The sequence below is a fragment of the Drosophila ananassae genome, chromosome 2R (genome assembly GCF_017639315.1).
Source record: "Drosophila ananassae strain 14024-0371.13 chromosome 2R, ASM1763931v2, whole genome shotgun sequence".
NCBI lineage: Eukaryota > Metazoa > Arthropoda > Insecta > Diptera > Drosophilidae > Drosophila > Drosophila ananassae.
Window position 1 is genome coordinate 8,920,325 of NC_057928.1, and position 13,379 is coordinate 8,933,703.

The 13,379-nt window shown below is 39.9% G+C and overlaps 1 protein-coding gene across 4 annotated transcripts in view; it reads right to left on the bottom strand.

Annotated features, from left to right (window-relative positions):
- The window catches only part of LOC123256956 (heparan sulfate 2-O-sulfotransferase pipe-like), a 37,570-nt gene that overhangs the window by 13,735 nt on the left and 10,456 nt on the right, over positions 1 to 13,379 (bottom strand). For 3 of the 4 annotated variants that reach the window (XM_014908990.3, XM_032453750.2, XM_032453753.2), the window contains exons 2-3: positions 6,592 to 6,758; positions 1,561 to 1,619 (exon numbers count right to left, since the gene is read on the bottom strand). In XM_014908990.3, coding sequence (XP_014764476.1) covers positions 1,561 to 1,619; positions 6,592 to 6,758 — 226 coding nt within the window. Of the gene's footprint in view, positions 1 to 36; positions 603 to 1,560; positions 1,620 to 6,591; positions 6,759 to 13,379 lie in introns of all 4 variants that reach the window. The other variant, XM_001958098.4, reaches the window with a different exon arrangement.

Consider the following 13,379-nt stretch of genomic DNA (forward strand, 5'->3'; position numbering starts at 1 on the left):
GTTTGGTGGGTGTCACTTGGATTGTCGGCTACTCACATGCAGATGTCCGTCCGCATCCCACAGAAGAAGAGGGACTGTCGTCGATGGTCGCCCAGGTTGCCCATTTCCATCTGCTCGTAGACACACTCCGGATCGTGTTCCTCGATGCACTGGTTGAAGTCCTTCTTGAGCCAGTTGATGTCGGGCATTTGGATGGCATCGCCGAAGGTCTCCCTCCGCTCGGCCCAGTACCAAGGCGCCCGGGCGTAGTAGAACCAACTGACCAGCCTCTCGATCGGGTCCCGCACCATGTTTATGTAGATCGGCCAGGGCTCGTCCAGGGCAGTAAAGTCAATGAATGCCACATGCTTCGTATAGGTGTTCGCTTTCGTCTCGTTCAATATGTCGGAGTGGATGAAGTTTTTGGCGTAGACCGGGTCCATGATGACTACTTCGTATAATCCCTCGGCATCCCGACGGGCGACAAAGTCATTGCGTTTCCCCAGAATCTTAAGCAATTCCATCATCTTTTCGCTGCCAGTCTTCGTGACCCGATTGAAGAATATGGTATCCAGTTGGGCTCGTCCCGTGTTGTTCAGATCGGCGGTGGTCAGGTGTGTAAGCTGCCGGATTGCAAAAGTTGGGAGTGCTAGTTGGAGTAGTTTTCAGTTTTCAGGCTGCAGGTTCGTTTAGTTTTTTAGTTACTTTTTTTCCTGCGTAGAGTTGGGAGCACAAACACAGAGGCACACGAACATAAACGAGTCAAAACACAAGTAGGACAACACACAGAGTTTGATAAAAATAGACTTTAAGCGGTTTTACTTGAACATTTTTCGTTTTTCTGAAGCAACAGACAAGGCACCTGGAGCCATCCCATCATCTAAAAGATATTTCGCAAATGTTTCGCAGCTGGGTATGTGGGGGCATAAATAATAATCCTCCCCATAGCGACCACTTACCTTTACTATTTAATCTTTATAAATCGATTTTCTATCGCTTCTATGTCGCAACTAGCTAACTGGTCAAAAAAACTGCGCTGACTAAGTTTCAGGACAGAGTCGAAGTGTAATTTTCGTAGTTTGGTTAGTGTTATAGGATAGTTTCAGAAAGAGGACTGATCACAGCCAGAGTCGGCAAAGGGATAGATATAGAACAGGAATAGGAATAGCTAGTAGGCTACCAGATGGCTGGTTAACTTAACTGCATAATTCTAGTGTAGTTGGTGGTTTGGTGTGGTGTTGTTCGTGTTGTATGTGTATGAGATACTCAGGTGGGGCAGATGCTACAGATATTGATGACAGTTCATGCCACGACACAATGGATGCGACAGAGAGGTAGGGCGCAAGTAGAGAGCGAGGCGGCGAATGGGTGATCGTAATATTTGGGGGCAGGCAGTATGCAATATCAAACACCAAGGAGCTAAAGCCACCTTTCCACATGTTGGCTGCTTTGATGGGCTTCGTCGATGCTTTTTTACTTTTTCAGCTACATGAGCCACCATTAATGTATGCAACAATGTTTACGGCGAGATGGCAAAATGCAAAATGCAAATAAGAGACATTCAAAAAAAAACGAACTCACCTGGCCAGTGCTCTTCAGGTACTGATAGGTGCCATGCAGGGTATTGATATCGTCGTGTTCTGAAAAATGATTGCCAAATGTTTTATTATTTTTTCAGAAATGCCAAATGTTTTATTATTTTTTCAGAAACCTTAGTGTAAAAATCCTCATGATTAGTGAGATAATATCAGCAATCATCTCGACCCCAATTACAGTTAAATATTTGATGACCTCAAAAACTGATGCCAAAAAAGGAAGCTGGCCGAATACTTTTACTTTCCACTTGAGCCCAAAAAGCGTTTATGCAATATTTGAATGGGAAGACCTGAACGAGGAGGCCTAAGCCAAAGTCGAATTTTGGGCTTCAGCCTGTGTCGGAGCCATTTATACAGCTATGATAAATAAATAAAGACGAGTGCAATAAATATGCAAGCTCATGATGACTCCTTTCACTTTTCCGGCTCACTTCGGATGCGATAGGGATCATCCTCGGCGGATTTTGAAAGGTTTCCCTCCATTTCTTTCCTCCGAGAAGTAAACGCAATCGCAAACGCATGCAAATGGCGATTTTCGCATGTCCATTTCGTTGGCAATTAAAATGCTGATGTCGGACATTTGTCCTCCTCACGCGGACGAGGAGTCTGCATAGAGTCCGTACAATTTAAGACACAATATAGTAAATGACTGCAATTGATCACCTGGACAGAGAGATGCGGAAAACATCTTGATTTTCAGGTGCGGTGTGGGTCGGTCGATTTGGTTTCTGGCCAAGTATTTCATAATTCGCACCAAACCGAGCTAACCCGAACAAGGAAGTCTGAGACGCAAGTCCATATATCCAGTCCAATTGCCTTTAAACCAGATCCGTTGTATTTGGTCAATTGGGCAGTTTCGCTGGAAAATGTGAATGAAAGTGTTGGACCAACTGGTTTCAGCCAGTTTTGGCCTAAAACCGCCGGCAACAAAGTCACTGAACCGAGAGTGAAATACATTTTGCGGTTGAGACCTTAAAATAGATGCCTGCCAGTCCGGCTCTCCTTTTATTTGACACTTTTTACAGCCTGAATCTTTCTCGGAGTTCGAATTTCGGTTTTTTTTGTACCTTTTTTCCTTTGGTTTGTGTGGTTTCAGAAATTGGGTCACATCCCAATGCAGTTGTCGCCTGCAGCTCTTTTGCACTTGTTTGCCCTGTTTTGGATTTGGCCCCAAAAGCGATTTTCTCTACTGTTCTAATGCAACCTTCAATCTTGGCCTAGCTCCGGTTATTGGCCACTTCAATTGCCGGCGAAGGTGAACCACATACCAGGTGTCGCAGTTTATTGAATATGAGGTATGGTATACCTGGGAGAGTTCATTCAGTGGCGGGTCGGTGTTCACATTTCATCAAAGGAGATCAAAGGAGGCTTTAAAACAAAGTGTTTTGAATGAAGTTTGAGGGTTAGTTTTCGGTCCAAACTTTTATTTTTAGTTTTCTAACCATGTTGGGACTTAATCAATACTATAACATCTAGAAAGGGATCTAGATTTCTATGATTTGGTCTAACAGACAAATAAAAGTCGTGCCATTGCGATTATTTCCTTATTACCCAACCAGTTCCGCTCTGCCAACTACAATTGTTCTATCCAAAGTCTTAATTCTATTGGCCAGACCCACCCATAAGCCAGGTAATTGTGTTAATTTAATGTTTTGATTAGCAATCTCTCTATCACTCCGTATCTCAAGATCCGACTCCAAAATTATCCGCCTTTGCTAACACAAATTGCTTGCTTGCCTGCATTTTCCAGCTCTGGCCGAAAAACACTTATTTTGGCCAACTTCGTAGGTGGTGGTGGGGCTGCTGGTGCTTTTTTATGGGTTAGTTCGTGTCTGGGCGAGTGTCTAATTGAAAATAAAGCTGCCTGCTATGTTAGTGAGCTCAAAGAACTGGTTTGCAATGCATTTTAGCCAGGGACAAAGTTGCCATTACTACATTTTTTTCCAAGATTTCTGTAGTAGTTTCAGTTAAAGGTGCAGACAATTGTGGGTTTCAGTTTAACTTTAAAAACAATGACATGCGAAGGAAGGGTTCTTTAGGGCTTGTCACTTTTTGTACCTTATATATTCAAAAAAGTCTTTATTAACTTTATTAATTAAACCCCATTTTCTCTACCTTTCCTATAAAGAATCTCCGCCTTAAAGCTTTTACCATCATTTTTCCATTTGCTCATTAGACCACGAAATTAAGCAACCGCCAAGCAACCAACTTGGCTTGCATCGTTCAGCACCGTTAATTAACTTAAGTCAAGTTCAATGTTGCCGGCTGTATGAGCAAGTACATGTATATATATGTATATAAAAAAAATATACAAAAAAAGCCAGACAAAACCGACAAACGGTGCCATCATCATCATGATGGCTTAAACGAGCATGTTGAGTACGTCGTCATATTCGTATCTTTATCTCGCACTCGACCCCCAAGTCGTGTGAGTCAATTAAATGAAATATTTATGAATGGATGAACGAGTGTCTGAAGGTAAACCTTTTTCTGCATCTCACACTGTTTATTTCGTTTTGTCTTCTGGCCCAAAAGAAAAACTCCATCAACGTCACGAGGTGTTCGTTTTCTTTTTGTCTTCTGGCTTTCCTAAAATATTTTTGTTATTTTTTTGGCCATTAGCCCGGTTTGCCTTGGAGAGGGGCTAACCGGGGACAATTTGTAACTGTCGGCAATTGACGCGTGCGCAGACGCAAATGCAACAAAAGCAACAATGAAGATGCCACCAGCTGTGCAACAAACATGGCCCACAAGTGCACTTGGCTGCTATGTTGCATCTGCCCCGACTTTATCCATTTCCCCAGCAACATCATCATCATTATTATCGTCACTAACAGTACAGTGGAAGATCGACTTGAACTATGGAATTTACGCCTTTCTATACTCTCACCAAAGGACTTTTAATTATGGAGAATAATAGAAAAAATAAAATGGCTAATTTAAATAGACTCTAAGATAAAAAGAAGTTATGAAAAAGGAAAACTAAATTGTTGTAAAATATTTAAACATTTTCTGAATTTTATAAGATATGTTTTGAAAAGGCTCGCTAACTACATCTGTTTATTAAAATATTATTAAATTTAACACAATCTTTGCTTATTTTTTAGGGTATTAAATTTAAGTTTTAACCCGTAAATAGCAATTTTTAACTATTTTCACCGTCAGCTGACTGCCGTTGGTGTTTGGCAATCACCGCAGTTAGGCGTGAAGTCTTCTGTTTTCCTTCTTCAGTTGCCCCCCAAAAACTCACATTTTCCCCCGTCCATTTGTCTTGCCACCCATTGTGGAGATCAGTTGGTGCAGCTGGCGGTGCTGTTGGGGCAACTTTTGCCTAATTTGCAAGTGGAATTGCACGGACCGAGAGCAACCCGCAAAACTTCCGGCATGGAAATTAGGGTCTTGCATTTCCAGAGAGTTTTGATTTGATTTTGTATTTTTTTCCGTACCTGCCTAGTTGCCTAATAATAGCGTTATTAGTTAGTTAGTTAGTTGGCGGAGTGCGGCCTAATTAGGGGGCTGTGGCATGACGCCGATCGAGTGGCAGGCAGAACCTCAAGTGACGCTCTAAAAGCGCTCTTTATTCGTTTGCCAGCAATTATGCTCTTTTCAGCGAAAACCTCATTGTTTGTGCACTTGAAGTGCGGTTCGGTTTTTCGGTTTGGTTTGGTTTCCATCGGAATCCGGAGTATATTCGACAAATATTTTTATGGAGCGAAAGGTGTCAAGTGATGGCTGTTGTGGTCTATGGTAATGTGATCTTAATGGAAGTATTTCGAAAAGTTTGACGGGAAAAGCCACAAAGGGAAATCGGAACAATAAAAGTCTCAAAATAAGCAATAAGTAAGGATAAATCTTACTGGAAATATTCATTGAACATATGTTTAAATATTTATTTAAATATTCTTTTTGCCAGATTTTTCAGAACCACAGAAAAGATTTTATAAATTTCAACGGTTTCAACTGCCATGCCAATTAATCCCAGATTTCCTTTTCTGGCTTTTTATCGTTATCTATATTTGCTAATTGAATTAATAATTTTACAATAAATATGCTGAATTATTTAGCTCGGCCACAAAAACAAAATTCCGCTTAAAGCAATGTCAAAAGGTTAAATTCCCAGTCACGCGGCGAAGGCCCTCTAACCTTTGCCCCGCGGACCTGTCGCCTCTAAATAATTTATTAATGCACTAAAATATTGCTAAAAAAAAGCGCAACTCTCTCTATCTATTTATGCGTTTAATATGTAAACACATGCATATTGTAATTAAAAAGTTTACTGCACATATTTGTTGCAAGTTGCAGCTACAATCTATGGATGCATCGACCATATATTATGTTGATTTTAATTTGCCAGTTTATTAGTGCTATTCCAAATGCACACAAAAATGAAAGCCCATATATATTTACTTGTTGGACTCCTTCTCTGCATTATTCCATAATTTATTCATGCGAAAAGCAATGTGCACTAATTTAGCTTAAAACGATCAACTAATTTATGGCGAACGCCCCCGGAAAATTTTAACAAAGGTCTCTCTGGCTGTTCTTTTTACCATTTTTTTTTGTTGGTTAGAGGCTGGTTAGTGGCTTGAGGTACGGGTCAATGTGGTAATTAAAAATCAATTGGGCGGAACCAGCTTTCAAACACGGTAGGTACCACTTCAGTTTGGGTAGAGTGAGTTAAACTGAATTTTGTGGAATATATCTTTTGTAAATACTTGCAAAATTAGTAAACATGAAGGTTTAAAAAGCATTTAGAAGATTTTGACTTTCTCTAAGGTGTATGATACCAAGTTTATTCGACAGTTTTTACTAGAAAATCCCCAAGTTTTTTGTTCTTTGCCAAACTTCCTGTACCAACTGATGTATTTTCCGATACGCAACGCACTGCAAATGCAATCGAGCGCAAATTCTGGCCCACAATCCGACCTTGTGGCCATTGTTCTGAGATGGAAATGAGGTGAGATGCAATGCGTTAGATATGCACTTAAGATGAGATACATCCGAGGGAGTTACTTACTGCCCGCATCGTGTCCACTGATGTGATTGCCGGTAATACCCAGGGCCGAGAACTCCGAGGGCTGCAGCTTCACCTCCATCTCCTTGAGGCGACTGTTCAGCTTATTCGTGTGCATGAATAGGAAAAAGGTGCACGAAATAGCCAGCAGGGCTATCAGCTCCACCGAACTGAAAAAGGGAAACAAAAATGAACAAATTGTTAGTCAAAGGTTCCATGACAGCTCAATAAAAATGGGCGGGGGATATATCCACACTACATATATATTCGGACCATTCATAATGGTCATTAAGCTTTTATAATTTACGCCAAATTGGTTTTTAGCAGCTATTATTTCATTTACACTTCGAATCGCTGTCACAAACAGCAGAGGGAGGCGCCTTTCTCTTCAAAGGATAAAAAGTATTTCCCGTGGCCAAAGGACCTGCGACTTGCGACTACATGGTGTGCGTTGTGACAGAATTTAATTGAGTTCTGCCAAGCCGGAGCGGAAACAAAGTGGAGCAACAAAGGCAAAAAATCAGCAGATTCAAAGAAATTATAAAAAAAATTGAGCACAATGGGATGGGCTCTGGCTTGGAAGCTACAAGTTCTATCTGTTAGGTGTACTATTCAGGGATGGAGGTATTTTATTTTAAAAATATTGATTGCTTTTATGTAACATATTGGCATAAAAAAAAAAAACTGAAAATCTCTTAAGTACATTCAACTTTCTTCCAATTTTAATCACTTTGAAGTACACATAAGTTACAGTTTATATTCTATTTTGGTTTTGTGTTATTTTATCCTGAGCCAATAGGACTTTCGATTGTTTTCCTTTCTACAGTTTTGTATAAAATTGAATTTGAGGCAGTCAGATTTGGCATTACTTCTGCTCAAGTCGGCAAGCCAGGGCGGACAACAATGACCCAGTTGGATGTTGCAAGTCGGGTGGACTTAACCGAGTTGCAACAGAGCGGACAACCTTTTGTGGGTCCAGCAGTCCTAATATACATACAAACAATATATACAACTAATTTTTTTATTTTGTTTTCAAATTATTTGTTTTTTATTTTTATCCAACGATGATAACAAAAAAAAGTAAAGAAATAGAAAGAAAGAGAGATGAAAAATAAAATCAAGTAAAAATTGCAATGCAAACTGTTTTCTTTGGCAACTTTTTTAATGCAGCTGTAGCTGTCCGCTGCTTGCAACTGGACAGCACAAGAAAGAAACAAAATTAAAAGCAGCAAATAAAAAATAAAAAGGGCGAATATATATTTTTTATTGTTTGTTTTTGTTGGCATAAATCTAGGGTCTGATAGCAGGAAAACTGTGCAGACAACAACAGAAAACTTGCAGCAAAAAAGGCGGTATCAAAATAATAATGACAATAAATGCGGCCGTGGTAGGGAATACAAATAGATTCAGAAATAGTAACTGAATACTTAAATACACTTTTTAAAAAAATATTAGTATTAATATATATTTGAAAAATCTTAAAGGCTCTCATACAACTAAGTATTGCTCGTAGAAACTACTTTTTCCAAAACATTCTTTTCAAATCTACCTTCTTGAGTTGCAACTTAATTTTTAAGGCAAAAAATATAAGTTTTACCCAGTTTCTTAATTTTATAATATTTTTTAAACTCGCAAGCCTTATAAGAAACTCTCCGGAAAGTGCATAATGACAGCGAGGAGTCTCCCCTTTAGCTCCGTTTTGACCAGAGTTTAGACGGTGGGGTCTTGTTTAGTTTGTCATCAGGTGCACAGAGTAATTTATTTCAAACGACTGCACCGGAGCTGCTCAGCTGGGCAGAATTTCAAAGAGACCCGAGGGAGTCTTGGAAAAATCCAGCCAGTGTCCAAGCCGGCTTGACTTTAGTGAAATGTATCTGCCGGATAGACAGATGCAATTGATAGCTAAAAACTGTGTGGTATCCTTGGAATCCTTCGAGCGGTCACCTGCTGTGTGAAATCAGCTCAAGTTCCTAAGTATATGGTATATGTTTCTACCTTTTTTTTTGCTTGATTTGGGGGCGTAAGAGGCTTCATTTCATTAGCCCACAGTGGCCGCCAAAAGTTTGGGTCTCTGGCTAGAATTTTTGTGTTCTGCCTCACTCAACTTATTGTTAAAGTTGACACTAAAGTGCCCCGCAAATCCCACTTAAGCGCTCTGTCCGCCAAAACTTCTACTTTTTCTTCTGCATATCCAAACTTTGTTATATATATGTATGTATATCGTATATACATTGTTTTTGGACTTTTGTTGTTGTTGGTCAGCTCAAACAAAAAGTACGAAATTTATTGACATTTTGTTTGGTGGGAATGCTACTCCCATTGGAACGCCTGGCGTGTAAATGCCGAAAGTTATGTGATTATTAAAATAATTTTACGTGACTGCGTCGATTTCTTTTGGAAATTTTTTGTTGGTCGGAACGAGGGCGTGTTTCTGGGGATTTGAGGGTTAAGGGGTAATATTTGAGATCCAACTGCAGTTCGTTTGCTGCCACGTAGCACATGTGCAGGCCATTAGGGACCCAAAGCCCAGAACCTCGGCCACACTTGGTTCGTTAGCGTTTTTTTTTTTTGGGGCTCCGGGTCCGGGTCTGTTACTCTATGTATGCGATACGAATTCTATTTCCCCTGGCCCCCTGTGGGGGCGTTGTTGGGCGGGGCGTGGCAGGCCAAGAGTAATGGCTAGAAGCTCGCTTTCCACAGTGGCACAGTTGGCTGCAACTTCATCAAGATGATTGAAATATGTGCGTGCATGTTGGTAATGAGTCAAATGGCGTGGAGAGTTATAGATCTTTATGCGATAAAGTTTATTTTTGGCTAACAAGAATTTTTAAAGAACTGTTTTGCATAAGAGCATAGTCACCACAAAAGAAATTCAAGATAAATTTCTTCCAAGCAGTATATCTTTAAAGTTTCTATGGGAAAACTCCCTTAGTCACACTGAAAGATACGATAGATGATTAAACTCTAGATTATTCATACGACTCATGCATATCAAGAAATTCTTCAGTGAATTCAATTACCATCTCGGTGAGGAGAAATTGCAGAATCACCAAGAAGTTACCTTAGAACGGAAAGTTCATTGGCCAAGATGCTTTCCGTTTATCCGTCAGCTTTTGTTGGCCAAGAGAGACCGCACCTTTCACTTCATGGCAAGAGCCAGAGGGTGGCGGAAAGAGATGGAAACGGAATAAGTCAGCTGCCGTTGCATGCAAATTGCTCGCCATTTCCGTTCATTGTCATTTGGCTGCCCATACACGTAAGCACCCATAAGCCAACAACCATCAAGCAACTACCAACTGCAAACATAATTTAATTAAACGATGGCAAATTTTCCAGCTAATCAAACTGTAAAACGTCGAGCAGCCAACAAAATTGCAAATAGTTTCCAAGGCATTAGAAATGAAGATTGCAAAAGCGCAATCAGACAGTCCAACTTTATGAAGTCAATGTATCTTAAAAAAGGAAATAAGTATCGATTTGAAATAAAAACTATGAACTATGAATTGTAGATATTTTAAAGATAACCCCTAGTTATAGATACTTTTCTAACCACCTACTAAAAAACGCTAGGTTTTTGTGTATCTTATTTGATAAAGAGCTTGTGGTTTGGGTTAGGGAAGTTGGACTGTAGGTAACCATTTGAAAATATTCCTCAGTGATATACAATGAGGCAACTCCAGCTCCAGCTTGACTTGCAGAGCAGGCGCAACAAATTGTTCGAGACATGAAGATTTCTTTCGCAATGAGTCCGTTTTTCGTTTTGGGGGGATTCGCTGCGAAAAGATGAAAAAACCGAATCGCGTTTTGGAAGCCACAGATACACACTCCGATCCAATCAATACTACACACGCATTAGGCAAGTTTTCGAAAGGTGTTTGAACCCTGATTGCCCCCGGAGCTAAATATTGGTATTAGAAGTGGCCAAACGGGTTGAAAGAATTATGAATTCATAGATGGGCCCACAAGAACATGGCTGGAAATGTTGGCCCTGACTTTGTACGAATATTCTTTGAGGCACATTAGCATTTGGAAGGAAACGCCTGGCACAGCCATGACATAACCCATCGGCTTGGCGGTAGATCTTTTTATAACTAGTTTGCCCCCGGGTCACGATGATTTGGCTGATTTAATATGCAAAGAAATTGAATTTTTTCCGCAGCACATTTTTTGCTTCTTTGGCGTAACAGAAGTTCAACAAACTTTTTGCCGCTTATTTTCTGTCCGCCATTATGGACATTTTTTTGCTTCGGAGGGAACCTTTCGCTTGACTTTTGGCTGGCATTCGCAATCCATGAGCACTTCATTAGGCAATTTTCGTGGGTCCGGCTCCAAGACCCATTAAAATTGTCAACTAAGGTCATGAGGCCTCCCGAAATGGTGTTGTGTAAGGTCGGAGGAAAAGTGTGTGAGAAGCGCATAGAGAGGTGCAATGAGGTCGCTTGGGTCATACTTTTGACCTCAAAGTGAGCGGTTCCGTTAGGCCTTTTCGAGGTTTTGCCAGAAAACAATTAAAGATGTTTTCCTGGGATTACATCTGTAAGAGGAAACAGTGTGTTTTTTCGGGAGGTTTATCTCTATTTGTGGTCAGAACTAATTAGGTTGGCGTGTTTTGAGTTCAAAGGTTGATTTTTTTTTGCCCAAGATGGGAAGATAAGTATGAGAACTATTTTTTAAGACTTTGATTTAAAGGTTTCTAAATAAGGTAGGGCCTAGAAAGTGGATAAGTTATTTGTGGTCATTTATTTTGATGGAATTGATGGTTCTTGGCGACTATAAATAATTCTTTATCAATAAAAACTGATTTCTGGCTTAATTGTTGTAGCTTTACTTGAATTTAGTTCCGAGCTCTTATTTCAAAATTTAAGGACTGAATTTCCACCCTAAACAAGTGATTTATCTCTGAACATTTCATCACATTTCCCTCGGGGCTTGGCCCAGAAGCCCGTGAGCAATTCCCCAGGCTCACTCCCAATTAAACTATTAACTCCGATCTGATAGCTGGTTTCCATGACAAGGGCCAGCATATAGCTCGTAGATACAAATCAGGTAGGAGCCGGCCCAAAAGAGTCAAAATCTCGGCTCGGAGCCAAACTAGGCCACTTGTAATTAAAACGTTCTACGTGCCCCACTCGATGGATTTCGGTTTACTCGGCAGCAGCCTGATGGAGGCAAAGTGACCCACATCTTGGGCTTATTCGGACAGACGAAAAGTGCGTACCGGAAACGGTACTGGTGTATCCAAAATGTAACCGAAGAAAATGGAAGAAACAACCTTTTTAGTTTCGGCTGATTGGAGCAATTGGGCAATTGAATTTAGTGACGAAGCCTCCGACGAATAAAAGTGAAGCGAAGAGTCGAAACAAAGTCAGACCATGAGTAATAATAATAATAAAATAATGTTTTGATTAGAAAGTTGTATAATCTTCGGCGAGACGGGCTGGCGTACGATTCGAGGCATGTGAATTTTTTATGCAATTGTTTTTCTTTTCAGTTTTTAGTTTTCAGTTTTTTTTTTCTTTTTTTGGGTTTTAGTTTTCGGTTTTTGGTTTTGTTTTTGCACGTCCCTCCAAGCAGGGGGAGGCGCCACAATATTGTATAAGTAGCAACAACAACAGCCACAATTTTCTGTTGCATGAAAAAGCCACCAAAGCTTGCCATATGATTTAATTGAAGCCACAGCAACAACAATGGATAAACAACAAAAAATAAAAATAATAAAAAAAAAAAACCATCCCTAGATTGGAATTGTGTTTATTTTAATTTCACAAATGTTATGCCATTTTTGAACTATGTATATTTTACCATTATTCTTCATCTTTTATTTTGCATTTTCCGCTGCTCTTTTATTGCGTTATTTTTTGTGGTTTGTTTACTCTAATAACAAGACTCTGTCAGCATTTAAAAACTCATCAAAAAAAGCAGTTTTTGTCGTTTTTCATTGCGTTTTATGTGGTAAAGTAATTGTGATAAATTTTAAGTAAACAAGCGAGAGCTCCCCTCGCAAAAATCACACAAAAAAAAACAAAGTTGGGTCAACAAAATTGCTTTTAGACCATGTTTAAACAGGCAGCAGAGGGTCCAGTAGTCTGGACTTTAATGGATTTTTGAAGCTCATTTTGGTGAAAGTTTGATTTATGCATTTAAATTTAGTGAGTTATGCATTCTTCACATAAATACATTCAAGTATTTTGTTCTTAAACCTAGGAGGAGACCCAAAGTTTTCTCCAATTTCCATGTTAGACAGTCATTAGTTTAGTGCAGCCTCAAAATCCACATACAATTAGGCCCAAACGTCGACTTGCTGGAAATTATTGTAATCTTCTTCAGCACGCTCAAGAGTAATATAATATAACGTGGTGTGGGCCAAAATAAAAGTTAATGACTTTGCCAGCCAAAGTGTTCATCAGCCGCAAAATAATAATCAGCAACAAACTAACAAAACGATTAAACAACCGCCTAGAGATGCTGGCAGGAAAAAAAATGTACAAGCATTTTCGGAGGCATTTCACGCCTTGAATATCGAATATCTTATGGCCAAAAGTGGCGCTTAACACGCACTTGAAAATGGAGTTGAATGTGCGGTAGCCCCGACTCTTTCTTGGCCTGGAACTCCCGCTCTTTCTTGGCCTGGAACAAGCCCCATCAGCTGGCTTGTTGCAAATAATTCACGTCTCAAATAGAACGTGATCCCATAAAAAGTGTAAAAAAACTGAAAATGTAAAACATCAACTTCAATCCAAACCGGACACAACATTCTGCGCTGGGAAAGTCTTCTTTTCGATCAAATGGCT